General features: G+C 43.5%; 1 protein-coding gene across 1 annotated transcript; it reads right to left on the reverse strand.

Moving 5' to 3' along the window:
- Positions 1-1,957: 1,957 nt before the first annotated feature.
- LOC306934587 (elongation factor 2) lies at positions 1,958-23,767 on the reverse strand. The gene is made up of 15 exons (XM_079517219.1): positions 23,619-23,767; positions 21,339-21,553; positions 19,643-19,824; positions 14,842-15,053; positions 11,747-11,931; positions 10,960-11,065; positions 10,682-10,795; positions 9,729-9,867; positions 7,835-8,030; positions 7,024-7,282; positions 5,556-5,663; positions 4,833-5,186; positions 4,496-4,678; positions 3,132-3,264; positions 1,958-2,370 (listed from the first exon to the last, which is right to left on the reverse strand). The coding sequence occupies exons 1-15, from the start codon at positions 23,619-23,621 to the stop codon at positions 2,177-2,179; spliced, it is 2,583 nt and encodes an 860-aa protein (XP_079373345.1). The 5' UTR covers positions 23,622-23,767; the 3' UTR covers positions 1,958-2,176.
- Positions 23,768-24,164: the final 397 nt, after the last annotated feature.

Raw genomic sequence — 24,164 nt, forward strand, 5'->3', positions numbered from 1 at the left:
CGGGAACCAGTGCCTTCCCTGCTTGGCACTCAGCATCAAGGGTTGGATTGGGGTAAGTCCCTGCGACATACTAGCGTCATGTCCAAGGGGTGTACTTGTACATGATATCCAGGGGGTGTCACTCTACAGAAACAGGAGAGGCTCCTGCCCTATGGGCCTCATGGCTCGGCAAGGCTTACTTAATACTTTATTATTTGGAAATAGCATAGGCCTATATACAAGCTCATGCATCGCATTGAAACGCGTTGCACATTTTTTTATAAGAATACCTATTTTGATGCCAATAATCTTGTACTCATGTCAAATAGTGGATACTTTTACTTGTAAAAGAGTATTTTTATATTGTGGATATTTGTTTTTAGTTTTTTTTAATATTGCTCAGACACAAAATGTTCCACCACTGCATGGTTCCTATATGTACGTTTTGTCAGTTAGTATAGGCATTGTAGGGGTTAACCTCAAACAAATTGCAACAGAAACTCTTTCAACTTTTTTTGTTTCATGAATATGTTAGTAACAACATATCAAAAGTCCTAAGAAATCCCAGTAGGGGAACACACACACAAAAATGCTAAAATAGGTGATGGTGTACCATTTACAACCTATATAGGCTAAGGCAAAATTCTGTTTTAAGTAGCATGTGACGTGTCAAACTAGGGGGTTTTCATGAATGTGAATCCTCCTTTGGCTAAAAACGTCCATAGCCGTCATCACAAATGTGATGGTTTTCACATTTGGGCAAGTGACTACATGGCTTTTAGCCCAAGGAGTGTTTTTCGTGCAAAACAAATGCTTGCAATGGATTCAGAATCATGAAAAAACCCTATTATTGGCATTATTATCATTATTGGCCTCCAACGAATTGTTTAGTGAAGGTTTTAACGCCTCAAATCATCCTGAAGTGAAGCCATATTGGGATTTTGAATGGCCAGTGCCTGAGAGTGGAGTATTTTGCCAAATGTCATGCTTGCATTACAAAGTGAATAATTCTTATGAAAATGAATCTGCTGCGCTATGAGTGTAAAAGTGAAAAGTCTTTGGCATAACGGCCAAACCCATGGCAAATTGGCAATGTATAGAAAGTTGGAAACACTACAAGGAAACACTTAGTTCAGGTGTACTTCAAAACAATACAAATAAAATAATCATGTTTAGTAGGCCTAGCCTGGCTAATAAGCCAGACTAATATCACACAACACTGTCGCGGTATATTAGTCTGGGCTGGCTCCACTTGGATTTCATTTCCCGGGGGGCGGGTTCAAACATTTTCTCTTTGACGCAATTGGTCAGAGCTACTGTCAGTCAAAGGTCTCAAGCGTTGAACGTCACTGTACCAAAGCCCGCCCATATTGCATACCGTGTCCCGATTGGCCCGACCTGTTCTCTGTTGTAGGAAAGAGGCGTGCTACTGAGCCTCGCCAGACCCTAATCCGCTGGCAGGCAAAAAAAAAATTGCCAACGGCTGATTCGGTCTGGTTTATTAACCAGGCTATAGTAGGCCTACTCGAGCAACCACTGGAATTGGACCATTAATATCCAATGCAATTTAGTTGTTTTAAATATATGGTGGTTCACATAATGATTCTTCTTCTTAGTGTTGCCTTGAGTTTGATTCTATCGTGGCTGTCGGGTGGAAACCTTGTATGCCATGTCTTACGTTTCAGGAGATGAAAACATAACCGGTGTTCCAAAGGATCCAATGTAGATATTATAGTCACAAGCTCTTGTTAATACTTTTCATTCATTATTCAGAAAAACCCACAGACTCACTTGACCACTTTCATAATGTTGTAAACTCATGACATTGTGAGCTTGTAGATCGGCTATTTTCTTTACTACTTTAAGACGAGGCAGGGCACTAATTTGCAGAAAACCACAAGTTGAAATATGTCGATGACAAGGTTTATGTCCAACAGCATAACCCAAATAAATTGTATAAATTCACCACCACATCAAACACAGTAGAACGTGCTATACTTTATTTGCTGTTAGAATCAACTTGGCACTGGAAGGACTATTACAAATGTATATTGATTCTCTCCGCTATCTACAAACCTTCATCCCATCTGTGATACCCACCCCACGTGTAGGTGTTAATTTACATGTTATATTGTGTACGTAGTATTGCATTGTCAGCAAGTGACCGGTTGCACTTGGAAGCTGTCCAGACAGCAGTCTACATTTTGTCCAGGTAGTTGTCGAGGGCGGGGATGCCTTCCTTGAGGCCCTTGCGGTGACGGGTTTCTTTCACCACCTCGGCAGGCCGGGTCTTCTCGTCGAAGGGGTCGCCTGGCAGGACCTGCCAGTGGTCGAACACGCACTGAGGGAACGCCTGGCCTCCCGTGTTGGACCTCAAGTCTGCTGTGAAACCTGCCGGACACAAAGATGAGGTTATAAATCAATCAATCGAGCTAATAACATTTATTGTCACAAAAACACAAATACAACGTAAAAGTTAAATTCTTCTAGGGGGCACTCGCTGCGTGTCACTCCACGTCTCTCGCTCCCTGTTTCCTGTCAATGTCCACTGGTACTATCAATAAAGGTAGAAAAAGCCCCAAAAATATTGTAAAAAAATAAAATAAAAGTTTTCACTGTAGCAGTTTGAAAGAAAGTAGTGTCTTCCGTCTTCCAACCTACTGATTAATGACATGTCCACGATACATTTTTTCCTTTTCCGAACAAACTTTTATGGTTTGGAACATACTCATTTTCATACGAAACACTAGTCGGGAAGAAAGAACTGCTCCGGTTCAATACCGGTCAGAGTAGACAAAAACGGTATCATATTATTATGAGCATTAGTTAGGAATCCTAACTAATCCTAACTAGGAATCCTAACTAATGCTCAGGATATGAAGATAGGTTGAAAATGGGTGAATTCATCCTTTACTTTAAGACGGTGTCAATGGACCGTCTCACGATGACAGCTTTGTTTTCTACTGGTAATTACCAAAGGATTCATTGACAGGGAGATATGCTTTCACCACAAAGATGTTGTTGGTTTTTTTGTTTGTTTTTTATAATATTTTATTATTTTTATGACATACATTACATAAACTACATCCACACTCAGACACATAGATATTGCACGTGCACTTGCGTGATGAAGATGATGTTAGTTAACTTACCAAAGGATTCATTGACAGGGAGGTATGCTTTCACTATAAAGATGGGCGTTCCGGTGACCTGACACTCTTCAAACACATGTCCCCTCTTCCTGTTCAGCACACCATAGATTCCTCCCACCACTTGTTCCGGACACTGTCACAATGACATCGTTTAGGGGACATTTTTTAGGACAGTGTTTCCCAAACATTTTAATTTCTAGGTCCCCCAGATTGATATGCAATAGCCCCCATCAATTATTTGATATTTAATTATGACAGTTAATATCTGGGACTCCAAACTACCCCAAACTATGTGAAATCCTTAGTGTTACTCCAACTGCGACAGTGTACCAAACGGGTCCATTTGGTTCCATTTGAAAACTGGCAGAGTTACAGACCCCTACGTTTTGGTTAATAAAACATTGGTTCATAGATATCAGTCATTTAGCTGGGGACACCCTGTAACCCCCCCAAGGACCCGTGGGGATTACCAGATTCCACATTGTGAACCAGGGTTTTAGCAGATCGTACCGTCTGATTGATTGATTGATTGATTGATTGATTTATTATTTATTTATTTTCTGTTTACTCGAGACCCCTGTAACTGATAGCAATGATTAGGCCTACTTTTAAACACAAAAATATAACATACACCCCCTTTGATTTAAACTTTTGGCCAAAAAATAGCCGATCTACAAGCTCACAACACACTGCGCTATGAGCTTCTATATCTGCTATTTCTGAATAGCCAAAGTATAAAATAATGGTTAAAGTGGTTAAAATCTAAAATGCCACAGATGCTTTCCCGGTCTTAATGGGTAAAGTGGTTAATTCATTAGAGTTGGAAAGAAACTAAGGACATTTACATTTACTAAGTTCTTTTGAGGTATTTGTAGCCTACTTTACTTGCTTATTTCCAATTTCCAATACTTTTGCTTCTACTCCAATACATCTTAGAGGCAAATATTGTACTTTTACTACATTTATTTGAAAAAGTGAGTTACTTTGATTATTATTGCAAAACATACATTAACCACTTCAGCAATATATTTATTTTAAAACTTGAAATGGGACATATTCTTCATAATGACTTTATATAATGACATTGATTGAATTCTTAACCTGTAACAAAGTATTTCTACATTGCAGCGTCGCTCATTTTATACTTAAAGTTAACACATTTGAGTACTTTTTGAGTTGTGCAAACGACTCCAATAACCAGCTTTGTCTGTATCTATGTATGTGTGTACCTGTACATGGGGCCACGTACAGATGAGCATGGTTGCTATGGTTAGTGTGTGACGTAGTGTGTGAACAGTTGCACCACTCAGTTCACACGGGTGTGATTTTTCCCCCCACCACTGATGAATTGCGGGTGTATATACCTGGATCTCCACCAGGTAGACGGGCTCCATCAGCCTGGGCTCGGCAGTGAGCACGGAGGCGTAGAGGACGCGGCGTGCGGTGGGAATGATCTGCCCGCCGCCTCTGTGGATGGCGTCCGCGTGCAGGGTGACGTCATGGATGTCGAAGCGGACACCCCTCATGTTCTCCTCGCACAAGGTGCCCTGACGGTGCATGGTAGGATAGGGGGGGGGGGGGAATGACAAAATGACAATGCTTTCTTTCACCGTGGTTTCTTGAGTGAAATTGTGCCACTTTATAATAATGAGCATTAGTGAGGACCAGTTATACTGTATGAAGATAAGGTTGAAAACTCACCTCCTTGGTGGCCCACTGGAAGCCGGCCACAACGCTGTCCTTAATCTCGTTCAGGTACTGCACGCCCTTGGACACGTCAATGACCATGTTGGGTCCCGTGCCGTCGGGCCCGAAGCACCAGATCTTGCGGGCCTCCGACACCTCCCACTCGTACTTCTCGGTCAGGTAGCGCGCTCTCAGCTTGAGCTCCTGGCGGGCGCTCACATCTCCTTTGTCTATGTCCTCGGCAAGGCCGTCAGGGAAGGGCCGCGCCTTCATGAACAGGCGGTTGTGCTTGTTGGGAGACTTGGACAAGCACACCTGGTTGGACTCCTCGGTCACAGTCTCGCGGTAGGACACCACAGGGTCCGATTTCTGTCGAACAATGAACACCCAAGATGTGACAGATTTTAATGCACAAACGTATTTTATGCGTATAGGTAACCGCCAACCAGTGTTAATTGTGTCACCTAAAGCTATGAGGACTGCCTTTTGTTTGTTTAGTTTTTATTTACTTACTGTAGTTTTAGACAATGAAAAACATTGTCTAAAACTACAGTAAGTAAATAAAAACTAAACAAAAACTAAGCTATGGTGTAAAAGTAGATTTGCTATTTTCAGCACTTTTTTCTCTCAGCAAAGTGTAAATCAAGCATTACAGTGTCATATCATGGCTTGCCAAAATACATTTTACCAGGCTTAAATCAATTGATTCTAAGGAAGGAAGCATCACACAGTGCTTACCTTCAGGGGGATTCCTGCATGGTCCTCCTCCAGATCTTTCAAACAGATCTCCAGGTGCAGCTCTCCAGCTCCAGCCACGATGTGCTCCCCTGACTCTTCAATGATACACTGTTGGATTGATTGATTGATTGATTGATTGATTGAAGAATTTATTAACAGTTTGCAGAATTACAGTACATTTCAAGCACAAACTCAATACAAAGGCTGTTAACTGTGAGTGGACGACCCAATTAAGCATTACACTTGTTTCCAACAGGGTCCACCATGTTCAAATCATCAAAACATTTAGAGACGTACAAATAGACACTTCTATAGACAGAACAGGAATTCATCAAAAAAGAATTCATCAAAAAGGAGGTAAAAAGGGAAAAGAAATATATACAGTGAGGGGAAAAAAGGGGGGGGCGGGGGGGGGGGGATTCAGATTTTACGGGGGCCAGTTTCGAATTGCAGCCATCCGTAGGTGCCCTTTGAGAGCGGTTTTGAAGGAGTCAAGGGATTCGCATGTCTTTATGACAGTTGGTAGGGCGTTCCACATTTTGGTGGCATAGGAGCGAAAAGACACAAAGTCACAAGGATTTCAAGCTGCTTTCTCATTTGAAAAGTGGAAAATGGTAGACTTTTTAGACAAGAGGGTGTCATTAATGGCAGTAATTAATGGCATTAATTAATAGCCTTTCTGAAAAAGCTTGACACATTTTGAAAAGGTTTAGCTCATTTACATTGGTGCTTGAATAAAGGCCTTCAGTATTTCTACATTGAGGTATTACTACTTTAACTTGAACCCCAGCATGCCTATTCTGGGGGAAATATTCAACCAGAAATATTAGATCTACAAGCTCACAAAACGACAGACCACAAATCACATAATCTCTGCTATCGGGAAGAAACCACCTAACTCCAATTTTTTTCAAAACATTAAGAAAACCTTATATTTTGAAAACAAAGGAATATTGCCTCATCACCAAGTTGGGGTTGTGACTTTTTATATTGTTAATTACTTGCATGAGAGGGGGAGAGTTGGTGGAGTTAGCTGTTTTAGCAGACAGTTGAGTGTCCAATGGAGTTAAGAGGTTTTGTCCAAAGCACTTTTTACTACTTTTCATTGGTTAAATATTGTTTTAACCAACACACAGACGGAAAGGGTGTTAGAACTGCTTTGTGTGTGTGTGTGTGTGTGTGTGTGTGTGTGTGCGTGTGTGTGTGCGTGCGTGCGTGCGTGCGTGCGTGCGTGCGTGCGTGCGTGCGTGCGTGCGTGCGTGCGTGACCCCAATGCGACCCCAATTAGCTGACTGCTCAAAACGGGTGCAGGGGTCAATAGGTCGTACTCGGACATAAAGGGACAGATAGACATCCAGACCTACACACACACACACACACACACACACACACACACACACACACAAACACACACACACACACACACACTCTTGGGGAGCGCTTGGCACCGTTCAAACACTGCGCATACCTGAACCATGGGGTCTGACTTGGCGAGGCGCTTGAGGCCCTCCACCAGCTTGGGCAGGTCGGCGGGGTTCTTGGCCTCCACGGCCACGCGGACCACGGGGCTGACGCTGAACTTCATCACGCGCATGTTGTGGGCGTGCTCGAAGGTGGTGATGGTGCCCGTCTTCACCAGGTACTGGTCCACGCCCACCAGACCCACGATGTTCCCGCAGGGCACGTCGTCGATGGGCTCCGTGTAGCGGCCCATCATCAGGATGGTCCTGTGCGTAGTGGTTGGGAAAAAAAGTACTCACGTTTCTTAACCCATTTTAGGACTGAGACCACGTTCTACATGTCTTCTAAATCAGACCCCCTTTCCACTGGTTGGTTCCCAATGGGAACCGGTTCAGTTCTTTTTGGTTCTTAGTCCATGAGCCAGAGCTCCAAAATTGGTGGGAAAAACTAGACCTATATTAAATTGTTTATAGAATCAATACAAGTAAATTAATACATGATAACCCTTCCACAACCCTTCCACAAATAAATAAATAAATGCCTCATTTGCATATTTAAAAATGTAAAATTTGTAATACAATAAATCATTGTCTTCGTGTAAATACTCAATTTTCATGGTGATAACAATCTAATATAGGTATGGTTTTGCCCACTCAATTCATAATTAACGTTCCAATTTTGGAGCTCTGGCTCATGGACTAAGAACCAAAAAGAACTGAACCGGTTCCCATTGGGAACCAACCGATGGAAAAGGGGCGGGCCTCAGTGGTTCTCAAACTATTTCATGTCAAATGTCTGAAAATATGTTACGCTCAAACCTCTGAATGGGTTTCAGATAGAGGTCGTCCTTCTTTCCAGGAGAGTAGTTGGGGCCCATGATGCGAACCTTCTGCCCCGTGGACACCGTGCCGGAGAACACGCGGCCGAAGGCGTAGAAACGGCCTTTGTCGTTGGTGGGCACCATCTTGGAGATGTACATCATGAGGGGAGCTTTGGAGTCACAGCTCTTGATTCCTGATGAGGGGTAAAGACATTGTAAATAAGACAGAAAATCTATCTATGTAGTGGTTTCTGAGGAGCGCAATGTGACAAGAAAGAAATGAGTTCCTTTAGCATTTATCTCGATAGTTCTACTGAAACAGCAACTCCCGACTCCGTGAACCCCTCTTTGCAGAGGTTATTGTAATATTTAAAGGCATTGTGTGAGCTTGGAGATCCATTGTCAGCTGTTATCATCAATGATGGACAAAATCTCCTAACTCCACTTGAGCTAGGTTTGGGTGGTGATAATATAATGCAAATGCAAATATCATTATATACAGTCACAATACCAACAACTTTGAAGAGGCAGGTATTAGCATTTGTTATTCTCCATTCGTTTTCAATGGGAATTTAATGTTTGTGTAAAACGAAAATCTACACTAATAGCTGAATATATAGGAGGGGCTAGTGCCCCTCAAAAATAAAAATAAAATAATTTCCTGAAACATTTACATTTTGGAGTTAGCAGTGCCGAACAGCAGAGATATAGGCCTATAGTAGGGGTCTTTTTTCAGCCAAAGGACCCTTTATCTGAGAGAGAGAGAGATGTAGCAGCTAGGGATCCCCCCACTACATATTGTATAGCATATACATATCGTATCATATGCCATATCGTGGCAGCGGTGGCCGAACGGATAGCGGCGCGGTCTTGATACCGGAAGGTTCCTAGTTCGAATCAGCCGTCCGACACGTTAAAATTACCACCGCTGAAGTGCCCTTGAACAAGGCATTGAACCACTACGATGAAATGTGTTCTATGAGCAGGGCCTGGCTGGAAACAAGTTCTTGAGCTTAGCCCAGATACCCTGGGTAAATATAGATTTCATTTCATTTCATTTCATTTCATACAATTATGTTGCAGATTAAATTCGTAGATATCTCTGCTGTCGGGAGGAAACCTCATAACTCCAAAATGTTCATTTTTCAGGAAATTAAGAAAACCTTGTATTTTTTAAACAAAGCAATACAGCCTCATCAAAGTTGGTGTTGTAACTTTATATATTGTCAATTACTTCCATGATAGGGGGAGAGGTGGTGGAGTTAGTTGCTTTAGCAGACATTTTGAGGGTCCAATGGAGAATGGTTTTGTCCAAAGCACTTTTTACTACTTTCAATGGTTCAATATTTTCAAAACAACACACAGATGTAAAGGGTGTTCAATAGCACTGATTTATGTCAAAAATTCAAAAACCTAAAAAATTTAGTTATGAGGTTTCCTCCCGACAGCAACGATAAATAGCTTCATAGACTTGTTTGACAAAACTGTGACACAGATATTGGCGGCCCCCCTGTAGTAGCCTGGAACTCACCTATGCTTTTTATGGCATATAGGCAGCTCCCGGCAGGATCCGCCGGGAGAAACTATGCGCAGCTGCTGGACAATTAGAGCGACAGAGAGAGAGAGGAGTGTGTGTGTGTGTGTGTATACGTGTGCGTGTGTGTGTCAATTTAACAAAGGTGCAGACGATCAGAAATCAGCAGAGAGTGAGTAATGTTTGCGCTACTCTGCCGAATTGAAGTGGACTCGGACCCAGACTTTTTTTTCCTCCCTGGAAATAAAAACGTCTGGGTTTCCGAGGCTACCCCTGTAGTAACACTGAGGACCCCCCAGGGGTCCCAGAGCCTTTGTTTAAGACCCCTTAGTATTTCTATAGTATGTAGGTAACGAACCCATGGCCGCCTCGTCGTCCATGGGCCCCTCGTACAGCAGCTCACATCGGTACTTCTGTGACGTCACTGGGGATGGGAGGTGGATGGTGATCATCTGGAGCAGAGCATCCCCTGCTGGCAGCCAGCGGCGCATCACCGCCTGAGGTGTAAAAACATAAGCAGTTAACCTCTTAAACCCTAAGATGCTTGGCACAGAGCAGACGATGTGCATGGAGCCCTCCAGTTCCCCGGTATAGATCCATCTTATAAACAAGGCCTGTCCAGGACCTGTTTCGCTTCCTAGTTTATGTTCACTTCCGGAAGTCTGGAAATGTGGCTTTTCAAAATAAGAGCTCAACTGGGAAAAATGCTGGCGTGAATTAGATCCTAATTTGTCAATAAATGCTAGCGGGAAAAGTGTTAATTTGACGTTATTAAATGCAAACTCTAGGGGTGGCAACCAAACAAAATGTGCTGTGAGGTGCAATGCTATGATGATAAATGCCACAGCTGGGAAATGGTAATTATCGTATTTGAAAAAAATTGTATATACACAGCCAAAAAAGAGAAATCACTGGTGTAAATAATAAATATGTAATTTCACAAAAAAAAAGAAAAAAAGCATATTTATTGTAAGAAACAACCTTGTTTGAGACACCTACATGACAAAAACACGGCATCACATATGCTGCGTGGAAGCAGGCAACTTCCTGGACCTTACACAAACAAAAAGCTGAAACTGGACTGCATGTTTGTAATGCCTTTGTAGTGCCTGACAGATCTAGGGTCAGATTGACTGATTTATTTTGAAAGGCCAAACCGGATCCCGAATCAGCCGCCATGGAATTTATTAAACATGCTGTTTTTGTGATATGCGAAATTATCGTACATTTGGAATTATTGATCGTATACATCGTACAGACGGTAAAACGCGATAATTTTTGTACATCTGGTAGCTAGTGCGTGACAAGCACCTTCAGAAGGGGTTTGCCTTCTTTCTCTTTGTCTTCCGCATCCAGCTTCACGTCCAGCTTCTCAATCAGCTTCTGTGTTGCTTCTTTGTTGAAGTTCATGATGGCGTCGAAAACCTGGTGAATATCAGAGGCAAGATACTTAACCATGCTTAATCCTTTTCTTCATGTAATACGACTTTGGCTGCTTATATAAATCTGAGCTATTATTATTATTAGACATACATTTGACCAAACTTTTGTTAAAAAAAAAGAATTAATAATAATAATTGGCGGCGGACCTTGAAAATGGGGTCCAGCACCAGTTGGCAGAATGTTCTTGGGAGCTTGGCGCCCTCTGCGTTGGTGGCCGTCTTGCTGAATTTACCAGTCGCTGGATCAAAGTACCTGCACAAATGGCATGTATGCACTCCTCAATCAGTGACACTGCTTATATCTTAGTCTGCGTAATCTCAGTGTGTATGCCCTACATCGTCTTAGCTGGTGACCCAAAAAAAGAGACATTTTAGACTTTTTTTATAGGGACCCAAACTATAGTGAAAATAGCAGATCTACAAGCTCACAACATCGCCTCATGCCGCGTTGTGAGCTTGTAGATTGCCTATTTTCACGTCCGCTTAAGTTACATTTGTGGAATATCTGGAATAAATGTCTTTTCATTGTTGTAATGTATTCATGAAAAAAATATTTGTTAATGCATGAAAAAGGAGGGGTGTATTTACTCGTGACCCACAAAAATCGTTCTGCGACCCACACAATTGGGGGTAAATATCTTTGGTCCGACGTACTAACAGTCCAACACTACTTTGACACTATATATATCATATAGGTAATAGGCCTATACAAAAATATATTACTCCAGGATGAAAAAAAAGGAAAGAAAAAATTTCCTTAAACCAGAAACCTGACCGTAACCCTGAAGACAGGGTTGAGTCTTAACCGGCCACGCATGTCGGAGCCACGGGTGAGTCTTAACCGGCCACGTACTGTAGGTCGGACTGTTGGTACGTCAGACTAATGTCTGTCCCCCACAATATTGGGTCCCATGTCAGAAACACACAGACTCACTTGTCTCCCCACAGCTTCTTCATCATCTCCTCGACCTTCTTGGCGCGCTCTTGTGCCGGCAGCGGCGCCTTCTTTTCAGCCTTGGCCGCAAACTTGGCTACGTACATCTCAGCGAACTGCTTGAGAGTGAACGCCCAGCCGTGGAGCCCTGAGCCGAAACCCACGGTCCCCACCACTGGATCCAACTGCAGAGAGAGAGAGACAGAGAGAGAGAGAGAGAGAGAGAGAGAGAGAGAGAGAGAGAGAGAGAGAACCATCATCAATATCCCACCTCAATGGCTACTACGTTATGCAACAACAACATAACAGCTATAGTGGTTCCACTGCTGTAGTGCACTCCAAATTTGCATTCATTTATTTTCAGGTTTGGTTTTCAGAGCAGTGGGCATAGGTTTGTGTGTGCGTATTTCTTTGCACATGGAGGGATGTTTTTCAGTATAAAAGTGGTGGTATTAGCCAGGGCTTGTTTGTGTGCCTCGACAGAGCGGGGCGGTAGAGTATCTGCCATCTGCTTGCGCCGTGTGGTGGGCCGGTCTGGGCCAAATGTCAGGGCCGAATTTTTGACCCAGTCCAGCCCTGGTAGGACCTATCAGTAATCAAGACAGATGTGAGATATGCACCATTTGTGGACTGGAAGTACTGAACCCCTAGCCTGGTTTCCAGCCCATATAGACCCCACCCACTCACTGAGTGAACTGCTCGGAGTCTGATAATAAGACTACTGAACCCCAGTACTTTTGTTAAATCCTTTTTTATTTTTTTAATCTTTTGATATATAATAATTTTTATTTTGTTTTATTTTTTTTTGAGTGGTGCAACCACTCCAAGGAACAGCAATGTCTGTTAACCTATGTGACTATGTGTGTGTTAACCTATGTGACTATGTGACTATGAGTACCAGTAGGGGCAAAAGTGGCGCTGTTGTGCCAGAAACAGAGAGAGAGAGAGAGAGATAGTGTTGCACTGTAGCCTAGTGCTAATTACACACAGAGAGAGAGAGAGAGAGAGAGAGAGAGAGGCAGGGGGAGAGGGGAGTTGCTCAGTTACTGAGTTGCTCACTCAGTTCACACAGGTGTGATTTTTTATTTAGGAAACAGGGGAAACTAGAAAAAGTGCCCTTCCGGGCACAGGTCTCCACCAGGAGGATAGGAGTGTGTGTGATGTTTGGCAAGGATGTTTAGGAGGATGTTTTTTTGTTTTTTTGATGATTTGAGGCATTTTGTTCCAAAAATGTGTTTTGCAAAAATCAACCTGTTGGTGGCGCTATAACAGGCCAATGTGAAAAGGGTGGGATATATTCCTCAGCCTAGTAAGAAAAAGTGTGAAAGATTTCACGTAAATTGCATGCTGCGTTCATGATTTGAGGCTATTGTTCAAAACGGGGCAATCTTGCAAACTGTGAAAGCCAATTATAGCCAATTAGGATGGAATATGAAATATCGGACAGATCCAACTTGAGCACATGACCATAGAGATACTGTGTAACGATTTGTGAGATTTTTGGACAGAATCTGGAGGAGTAATATCAAAAAATGTGTTTTACAAAAGTCGGCCTCCTGGTGGCGCTATAAAAGGCAGATGCGGAAAATGCAGGTCAAAGGTTTGTCCTTGGCCTCTAGGGAGTGTGCATGCAACGTTTCACGCAGATCGGTGCAGTTGTAGGTCAAAAATGTGAAAAGCTGCCTCATGGTGGCGCTATAACTGGCCGTTCTGGAAAATGTGGGGCAGAGGTTCATCGTTGGCATCCAGGGAGTGTGTGTGCAAAGTTTGGCATCGGCCGGGTTAACGGTGCCGGAGATTAGCTGTACACAGACGGACGGAAGGACACACACACGGACGGACGGACACACACACGGACGGAGTGCAAAACATACTCTCTCCCCATGCCTTCGGCCTGGTGGAGACAAAAAGGAGATATTATACCCACTGTTTGGGAACCAGTGTGCAGAAATGCCTCTCGCCTACAACAACTGCAGACAATTTTTCGGGCCGATAATGTATATATTTTGACCGCAACATTCGGCATGGCAACGGTTACTGTACGACATCTCTGTGTTTGTGACATGTATGTGTGTGTGTGTGTGTGTGTGTGTGTGTGTGTGTGTGTGTGTGTGTGTGTGTGTGTGTGTGTGTGTGTGTGTGTCCGTCCGTGTACAGCTAATCTCCGGCACCGTTAACCAGGTTGATGCCAAACTTTGCGCACACACACTCCCTGGATACCAACGATGAACCTCTGCCCCAAACGGCCTGTTATAGCGCCACCATGAGGCAGCTTTTCACATTTTACCTATAACTGCACCGATCCGTGTGAAACGTTGCATGCACACTCCCTAGAGGCCAAGGACAAACCTTTGACCTGCATTTTTCACATCTGCCTTTTATAGCACCACCAGGAGGCCGACTCTTGTAAAACATTTTTTTTTATATTACTCCTTCAGATTCTGTCCAAAAATCCCGCATTGGCCCATTCTGAACAAAAAGCCTCAAATCATATGCCTCAAATCATATTTTTAGTAATAGTACAACATAAACATAAAACAGTTGGCCTGTTGCACACATGCCTAAAATTGCTGATATTTGCACCACTCTCATTGAAAACAATGTATTTCAAACTCCAGCTTGTCACACGAACAGCGCTCAAGCATTTTTTCTACCCCCTCAATGACGACCTCAATAACGACCGACCGTCGGACTTACCGACCGCCGCGTCGGACTACCGACCGACGCAGCGGTCAGCTCCATTGGATTTCGCCCTTGCTGCCCTCAATGACGCCACTCTCTAGTCTACACCTGCTTACTGTAATTCGCTCTGGATTAAGAGCATCTGCTAAATGCCTCAATTGTAAATTGTACACCACTCTGGTGGTGCCTCACGTGGCTCAAGTTCAATTGAGCCGACATTGCACAATTCGCGTTGCGTCCCGATAGGCACAGAATAGTAAATCATGTTTTGGGGTGAGCGTTTGCCCCAACTGCCACTCAAAGTGACTACTGGCCAATCACAGCACATCCTTGCACAAGTGGTATAGGCTCTGGGTTGTCACCACTGATCATGATGTAGCCACGCTATGCTAGCGGGCGGCGGCAGCACTGACCATGATGTTGCCCATGGGGCCGTTCTCGGACTCCCCGTAGGTGCAGATGATGACGTTGACATTCTCCACGATGCGCTGGAAGGTCTGGAAGAGCGCGTCGGGCTCCAGCTGCAGCTCCAGCAGCGCCCGGTCCATCTTGTTCATCATCAGGACCGGTTTGATCCGCTCGGCGATGGCCTGCCGCAGCACCGTCTCTGTCTGGACGCACACGCCTAAAATAAATTAAAATAAAACGCCATCGCAGGCCACCGTGTTAGGTCAGGTCTGGAATAGAACACTTTATATATACTGCCCTACAAAGCCAAACGTGCAGAAACTATGTTTTTGGACACTTATTCGTGTATCCCAAATTTGCCTTGGTGATTTTGGGAGATAAGCAACTTATTATTAACTTAAGCAACATATTTACAATATCACTAATTTGCCGATATCTCATTTGGCTGACCAGTTGAAACACACGTAAACCTATCGGCCATTTTGTCCCCTGTATAGTTTGTAGGGCAGTATAGTCCTCAGTGTTAAATGAACTCTGAGAGGGTCCAAATGGGTCCATTTTGGTTACATTCTATACAATCTCAGTTAAGGTCCTTGCAGGTCCTTTTTCTGCCATTTTTTCCACTGTTTTTCCGAAAACGCACCAATATGCAAGGACCTTTACAAGTGGATAGATTAACACTTGAGGATTTTACCGTGAACAATATAGGATACATATGAACATGGAAAACAAACAAACACACACAACATAACTACTGTGCAATGCAATGCAAAATCATGTAGTAACACTGGAATAATACAAGCTTTAATACTATGGACAGTTAACAGACAGATCATGCACATGCAGCATGGAGTCCAATGGGGTTTTCATGTGTATTTTATAGTAAACTTTCCGGGTTAGCATAAACACAATATCTTAATAATAATAATAATAATAATAATAAATAACCCAACGCAACAGCACACTGTCCTTCTCAGTAGCACGATATGCCTTCCTCCCTGATAATAACTCACAGATCAAATATTGGGGCGCAACTAATCGATTTAATCAATTATTAAAAATAGGAATAAAATAGGAAAATACTCAATAGTTGCAGCCCTAAGTCCCCTTGCACTCAAGAAAGTGCCCCCAGGCCGTGCTATTAACACAGCCGCTAAACATGTTCCAGTTTGTCTCCATACCACGGAGCTGTGTTTGTGCATTATTGCTCAAGTTTCAACACCAGCTGCAATGGCGTTTCGGCACCATTATCATGACGCATTCCCTAGTGCAGGGGTGCCCAAAAGGTAGATCACGATCTACCAGTAGATCACAAAGGTTGTGCAGGTAGACCTGCATGACATGGCCCTAAAACATATATAATTTAAATAAAAATATATATAATTTGGCATCTGACACATGAATTAAGGTGACTTGATTGATAGACATAAAAAATGGCCTGTTAACCCACAACAGAATACTTTGTTTTCAAGAGTGTTGAGCACAAATATCCGTAGCATTAGAAAGTTACATACAAAAACAAAAACTATTTCCATTTTCCCCCTATATTTCCCATTCCAAGTGTGTTTGTCATGTTCTTTAAACTATTTTCAGCAATGAGATCCTATTTTTTTGGTGGGTAGATCTTGTTGCGCTGGTCATTTGGAAAGTAGCTCTCAAGTCAAAAAAGTCTGGGCACCCCTGCCCTAGTGGAACGGGAGCTGGGAGCTTCTCTGCCAATCACAGCGATGGGAGCGGTGGGGGGCGGGGTCTGTTCACTGCCTGAACCAGATTCAGCCGACTCACTGATGCCATGGCATTTCAATTCCGTGCACAACGAGGCAGTGCTGCATCAAGCTCAAACATCAGTGTATGGGTTGGCTGCGTCTGTATGTAAAAGATGGCGTCCGACTTTTATATTATTCAACGGAGTAACACTGTCCTATAGTGGGGCTTGTCATCATAGGCCTACTATTGGTTGAAAAAAATGTTTTTAATATGAAACCTTTAGTAACTTTAACATTCCTTTGGGTGCATCTACTGTTAATTAAGACCACAGTTAAGACCAAAGTGTGAAAAAACAAACAAACATATTTGTTTCATTTCAGCTGGTATGTTACAGTAACTGCATGTCTTGCAAGCCAAAGCTGTTTTCTGGAAGCGTTACAAAACCTTAGCCTCGTAGCATAATTGCCTAAGACCCTAAGTCATATTTTAAGGTTTTCTGCCTAAGCTAAAATTAGTATACATATTTGATCTGCTTTTATTTATATCGGCATATCACTGCTGATTCATCCTGCCTTATCAGAATGCTTGTTACATTCTATGTCATCAGCCTATCAGAATGCTTGTTACATTATATGGCCTCAGCCTATCAGAATGCTTGTTACATTCTATGTCCTCAGCCTATCAGTTTCCTTTACATTCCAAAATCACTTTCTGCCTAGCCCTAATGCTGCGTTCACTTGGGCAGATGCAAAGATATAGTCCATTCTTTGCACGTGCATTTTGCGCACCCCCTCCTAAACGTTCAGCACCTGCTACTGCAAATACCGTCCCGCGGCCCTGATTGCGGCGGTGGCGGCGGTGGCTCAGGGGTAGAGTGGCTGGATGGTAACTGCAAGGTTGCCTGTTCGAACCCCGGCTCCCCCAGAGTTAGTGTCGAAGTGTCCATGAGCAAGACACTGAACCCCTAATTGCTCCCGATGTGCTGGCTAGTGCCTTGCATGGTTTCTGCCGCCATCGGTGTATGAATGTGTGTGTGAATGGGTGAATTGATGCACAATCTATGTAAAGCGCCTTGGATAAAGGCGCTATATAAATGCACCATTTACCATTTACCATTGTCAATGGAAGCCAGCGACATGAAGATACAAAGATGCATCCGACGTTTGTAGCTGCTGCAAAAGCTACAAAGTTACAACTGTAGCTGCAATGATACACGTCACTACGGACGCATGCTTGATGGCGTCAATGACCGTGTGAGCAACAGATATGCAAAGTGACAAATGTCCTGTCTCCTGTGATTTTTGCATCTTTGCATCTGCCCGTGTGAACGCAGCATAATGGTGCATTCAGACGGGCAGATGAAACGGAAAAAAAACGACGCATCACAGCATAATTTGCTGCAGCTTCACGCGTCATAGCTGCTTCGTAGCAGGGGGCACGGTGGGACAGTCGGTAGTGCTGTCGCCTCACAGCTAGAAGGTCCTGGGTTCGATTCCCGCTGGGGACGCTGTGGGCATGCTCTCTCCCCCGTGTCATCAGTGCCCATAACCGAGGCGGGGTTGGCGAAAGGGCCCCTCTGTGTGGAGTTCTCCCCGTGTCCCCCAGGGTAGGCACAATCACAAAAAACATCCTGGTCTCCAAACTACCTCCCCCTGGCCAGCCGGGCGCCCGATGGAGGGGAAAGGAACTGGTTGCAAAAAGCGTGGGATAAGAATGTAGGAATAGCTGCTTCGTAGCTTCATGTCGCTGGATTTCATTGACAATGAATGGTAGAGTGCATCGTTTCATCTGCCTGTGTGAATGCAACATTAGTCATCTCTTTGATTTAGGCAGAAAGTGATTTTTGAATGTAAACAAGCATTCTGATTGGCTTAGAACAGGGTTATTCAACCAGTGGTGCATCCCAGCACCACTGGTCTTTGAGGGGGTTCCAGGTGGTCCCCAGCAAAACGATGGAGAGTTGGTAACCAAATGGACCCTTTAACTCTTGAGAGCATAAAATAAAACTTTAATTTTACGCTCTCAAGAGTTAAATAATTGTTAAACATTTGCATTAGTTAATTTACAAGAAGTCTACTCTACCCAATTAGACAATGTAGAAGAATTGTTATTTTTGATCAACGTTTGCCTGTCATAATATCTCCTAATGGTACCAAGGTCAATACACAGAATTAAATTGTGGACAAAATCTTATCCAACAATAACAACAATATGTTTGGCTCCGAGAGACTAAATCTCATCAAATGTGGCTCAAATAAAATAATGGACCTTGATAAGAACAGGGATGAAAACCACCGGACATGGGCAATAAGGCACAATGTGATGCAGCAGTGTCAGGAGAGTAGAGTTAGGCAAACATGTCAATTTGGCCAAAAAGTGACTTAGTGGCAAATATGCTATGAGGCTAACGAAATATACGACTACAGCACACACAGCAGCGTGTAGCGATGCGCGGCCTGGCAGTGTGTATAGCGTGGATAGCGGCCCAACTAATGCTCGCTGTCGACCACCGTACCTGAGACACAGTCTAAATGTTTTTTAATATGAAACCTTTAGTAACTTTAACATTCCTTTGGGTGCATCTACTGTTAATTAAGACCACAGTTAAGACCAAAGTGTGAAAAAACAAACAAACATATTTGTTTCATTTCAGCTGGTATGTTACAGTAACTGCATGTCTTGCAAGCCAAAGCTGTTTTCTGGAAATATACGACTACAGCACACACAGCAGCGTGTAGCGATGCGCGGCCTGGCAGTGTGTAGCGTGGATAGCGGCCCAACTAATGCTCGCTGTCGACCACCGTACCTGAGACACAGTCTAAATGTTTTTTAATATGAAACCTTTAGTAACTTTAACATTCCTTTGGGTGCATCTACTGTTAATTAAGACCACAGTTAAGACCAAAGTGTGAAAAAACAAACAAACATATTTGTTTCATTTCAGCTGGTATGTTACAGTAACTGCATGTCTTGCAAGCCAAAGCTGTTTTCTGGAAATATACGACTACAGCACACACAGCAGCGTGTAGCGATGCGCGGCCTGGCAGTGTGTATAGCGTGGATAGCGGCCCAACTAATGCTCGCTGTCGACCACCGTACCTGAGACACAGTCTACAACTACAAGCGCCCCGTCGGTGACCCGCAGGGCAGCCGTCACCTCGGACGAGAAATCGACGTGACCGGGAGAGTCAATCAAGTTTATGAGGAAGCCAGCACCGTCCTTGCTCTGTTTGATGAAGGCCAAGTCATTTTCTGGGAGCTCATAGAACAGGGAGATTGCGCTGCAAGGGGGAGGAGGAAGAGGAGTTGGAGGGAGGGGGGGGCGACACAATCACATAACAGCCTTTCAGTTCACTGGAGACGTGGTGGAGGAGGCACGTTGGTTGTCAGTGGTGGAAGAACTCAGATTGTTTTGGTTTTTTACTAAAACAAAGTAAAAGAAATAAGAGAATGTGGAGATGTGCAGCAAGTTCAAAGGTGCTGTGATCAATATATATTAAAAATATAAGTAAAAGTACTCTATATGTACAATATGTCCCATGTCGCAGGTGTTTCAAGTTTTTAAAATGTGACAAAATATTGTGGTAACCCTACAAGCTCCCATAGAACAGCTATTGTAGTAGTGTAGACGAGGAAATGGAGGAATAACATGGTTGATGTATGTTTTGTAATAATAATCTAAATCTGCAAAGTAACGAGTAGTAATTAATGTGATCAAAATACTTTTTGAGTAAAAAAAAAAAAAACATTTTGACCTCTAAGATATAGTGGAATATCAGTATGAAGCCTACTGAAAAAAGTACAAAGTAAAAGTATCTCAACATCAAACGTAAGTACAGTGCTTGAGTACATTGTACTAAATTACTTTCCACCACTGTTGGCTATGCTGCGAAACAGGGCAGCTGGCAGTAGTGCAGCGACCAACGCTAGCGTGCAAGTCTCCAGTACGCTCCAAGAGAAACGGTCACATGATCAAATGGCTGAGACTGACACACACACTTCCTGTCGTAATATTTCTTAACCACTTGAGCCCCAGCATCCGTATACTATTCGGGGTAAAACCTTAGCAGAAAATAGCTGATCTACAAGCTTTCAATGCGTCACCAGGTGACACGTTGAGAGCTTGTAGATTGGCTATTTTAAGAAATATTGAATGTAGAGCTAAAACAGAAACATACTGTACACTAGCATGTTTGTCTCCATCGGCCTCACTGTAAGCAGATTTACAAAAAAATACATTTATCTCTGATTCTTTTCCCAGATTACGTTTTTGGTCAAAACAAGCTGTGAATTCCCGCCTTCAAGATAGGCGTTTTCACTGACAGTGCAAGAATTAATGAATTAATACCTGGCAGTGATTGTGTTTTCTCAACCAAAGAAATGGGACATGCCATGTTCTGATGGGGTCGTGACCTAAGAACAACTTGGAAATGAATGGACCCCAATGGGGCACCTATATTTACATGTAAAGGAGCTAGAACAACTTTAGAAGTGATATTTTGTGTTAAAATAAGTGTTAAATACCTCCATATTGTGACGGTAACCATTTGCTCTAGTTTAGAGAGTTTGTTCATTAACGATCGCTCATCAAGCTCTTAGCAAACAGAAAACACAAATTGGGATACCAATTTAATCAGTGTCAAAGTAATGAAACAACTAAATGAGCAGACAAAATTGGAAGTGGAACACAAGCACATAAATGCTCTGTGTGTGATCCTGATTGGATACATTTCGTAAACCCATCTGAAAACTGCAACAGCAAGTGTGATGACAATGTTTTGTTAAGCGCTCTTACGTGGATTTGATGGTGATGCACCTCTCCTGCTCGTCCTTTCGGGTGTCTGTGAATCGGGTCTCCCCCGCCCGGGCCGAGGCGATGATGCCGGCCTTGCTGACCAGGGAGTCGGTGAGGGTGGACTTGCCGTGGTCCACGTGGGCGATCACGGACATGTTCCTGATGTTGGACTTCTTGTCCATGATCTCTCGGATCTGGTTGACTGTAAAGTTCACCTGAGAAGAAGAAGGGCACAACTTTGATTGATTGATTGAAATATTTATTAACAGTTTGCAGAATTACAGTACATTTCAAGCACAAACTCAATACAAAGGCTGTTAACTGTGAGTGGACGACCCAATTAAGCATTACACTTGTTTACAATAGGGTCCACCATGTTCAATTCATCAAAACATTCTATACTTCTATTCTATACTATACTTATTAACCCATTTAGACCATAGGACGTGTGGAGCCGTCCTAGCTAATCCAACCCATGGATTGCGAGGACGTGTACACGCGTCCTAGCGCATTTTCATTGATATCAAACGTGAGAAAAATATTCAGATTTTGTTTCTTTTTTTTTGGGTTGGACTCTCCTCCTGCACCATACTCCTTGCTGTTCGCGCATGCGTGCTGCCGTTCACTTCCCTGTTTACTGCTCAGAAAGAAAGGCTCGTATCTCCTAATCTAGGGCGCTCCCCGTGGTTTTGACCAGATGGATAAACTAAACTCTTCAATTCTGACTTCAACAAGCCTCTCACCCGGAATATTAACGCTTCTAGAGAGACTCGATCGTAATCATAGCGAGGTAAGCAAGCAACATTATGCCTCCCGGTTTTTGTACGGAACGGAAGCCCCAGCTGGCTTTCAGAGTAAAAGCTGCCATATCTGCCCGGCACCCCGAGCTTCTATTTTGAAAGAAATCCCGGCGCTGATTGTGTTTTAAGAAACTCGCTTACCGGTAATCACAAGCATTATACTGTGAGGACCAGTTACAGTATATGAAGATATAAGGTTAAAAATGGGCGAAGTCGTCCATTTTAAGTCAAATCAAATCCCAGTATACTTCTCCTTCCTGCACTGATTATGAAGTCAGAAGGTGCAGAGAGAGATTGCAGACTTTTTTAAACATTGTCCTTCTGTCAAATGGAAGCATTGCCGCAGTGCAGCGATACACTGCATGTGATCAAGCAGCATATACTGAGATATGCTGTAATGTAGGTTACAGGCTGCATCCTATAGCAGTGGCCAGGGACGTGCAGAGAGAGAGGGGCAGGGGCTGAAATCCCGTAAGAGGGCACTTATGGACAAAAATAGCGAAAATAGCCGATCTACAAGCTCACAGCACGACACGTTGAGAGCTTGTAGATCAGCTATTTTCGGGGCTGCATTCGTAGTCTGGAAAGGGCAGTTGTCTTACAGACGGGTAAAAGGGCAGTTGTTTTATAGATGGGTAAAAGGGGCAGGGGCTGAAGCCCCCTTTGATGTCTATGTGTGCACCCCTGAGCAGTGCTTTTCAACCCATTTCATATCATGTTCCATTATTTATTCGTCATTTGAGCCACGGACCACCTTTTGTTTTGTCTCTGGGATAATAATAGATAGTATAGGCCTAATAATAGCCCTAGTAGTAGGATTATAGGCCTATTAATAAGAATAAATCCCACGTGACTTCTATGACTCACACATATTATGCATGCATGCTGCTGTCATATTAAGCAGGCCGAGTCGTCCAATCGTGGCGCCCATGGGTCATTTGAGGCTTTAGTGCTGGGCGTGTTCGTTCTATTCTATTAATAACATTGAGTAAGGTTATTGCAATATGTGCAGTGCACCCCCCTACAAGGATTATATGACACGCTACGGTATAGGCTACGCACTTGTATAAGGCCCAATAGACTATATTATATAGGCCTATATTATATAAATATAGCCTATATCATAATTTATATGCTACCTATATAGGTGGCGTTTGCCGACAGGATCAGATCAACTGTAGTAGGCTTGTAGATCAGTTATTTGATATCCTAATAAGTAATATAGGCCCTATACATGAGTCAACATTATAGGACCATATTATACGCTTGTTAGATTAGATTAGATTTGATTCTGTTGTAAATATCCACACAGACAGGCATTATTGACGATGTTGTTGTCTGTTGTTAATAAAGAATGTGCTAGGCCTATTGCCACTGCCAGCATATTTAAGTGACACACGCGCACGCACATATACAACTAAGTCACTGACATAATCGATATTGAAACAATCACAATAAGAAAGTACAGGGCTGTCGTTACCATTTTGGCGGATGGATGGTACTGCCCGGCTCAGTGCGGGGTCGTGTAGTTGTGTGCGTGTGTCTCGATCCTGTCCTCTCCGTCGGAGGATCTGGGCGAGAAGAGAGCGAGAGTGACGCACTGTGTTGGCTTTTAATGCTGCGTGCGTGCGTGGACGGACGGATGCAGGTGGGAGACGCTCGTCGTGGCGTGGGTCATGTGGACCGTGGTCATATGGGACCCGAACCTCCAGTCCTGAGGCCGAGAGGGACTCTGGGTGGGATAGTCTGTCATGTCATGATGATGACTCAGTCTGCCAGGTTTTAGAGGCTACTTGGTTGGCTGCGCGCTGCAGCTGGCGGTGCATGGTGGTCGCGCACCCGAAATGTCTATAGGCTGTATGGCAGGCTGGCTGACAGCTGATCTATACGAGTAGGCTACAAGCTCACAACGTGTGGAAATACCGTGCTATTAATATTTGATACTGCCAGAAACAGAGAGAGAGAGAGAGAGAGAGAGAGAGAGAGAGAGAGAGGGGGGGGGGATATAGTCCAGAAATGTGATATG

This window comes from Electrona antarctica (genome assembly GCF_951216825.1).
Source record: "Electrona antarctica genome assembly, chromosome: 12".
NCBI classification, from domain to species: Eukaryota; Metazoa; Chordata; class Actinopteri; order Myctophiformes; family Myctophidae; genus Electrona; species Electrona antarctica.

Bases quoted from the DNA above. Each gene is read 5' to 3' on its own strand.
- LOC306934587 (XM_079517219.1), bottom strand. The intron at 15,054-19,642 runs GTACGGTGGTCG...AATTTATTTTAG, and splicing joins AGTTGTAGACTGTGTCTCAG to GCGTGTGCGTCCAGACAGAG. The intron at 7,283-7,834 runs GTTTGAGCGTAA...CACTACGCACAG, and splicing joins TATCTGAAACCCATTCAGAG to GACCATCCTGATGATGGGCC.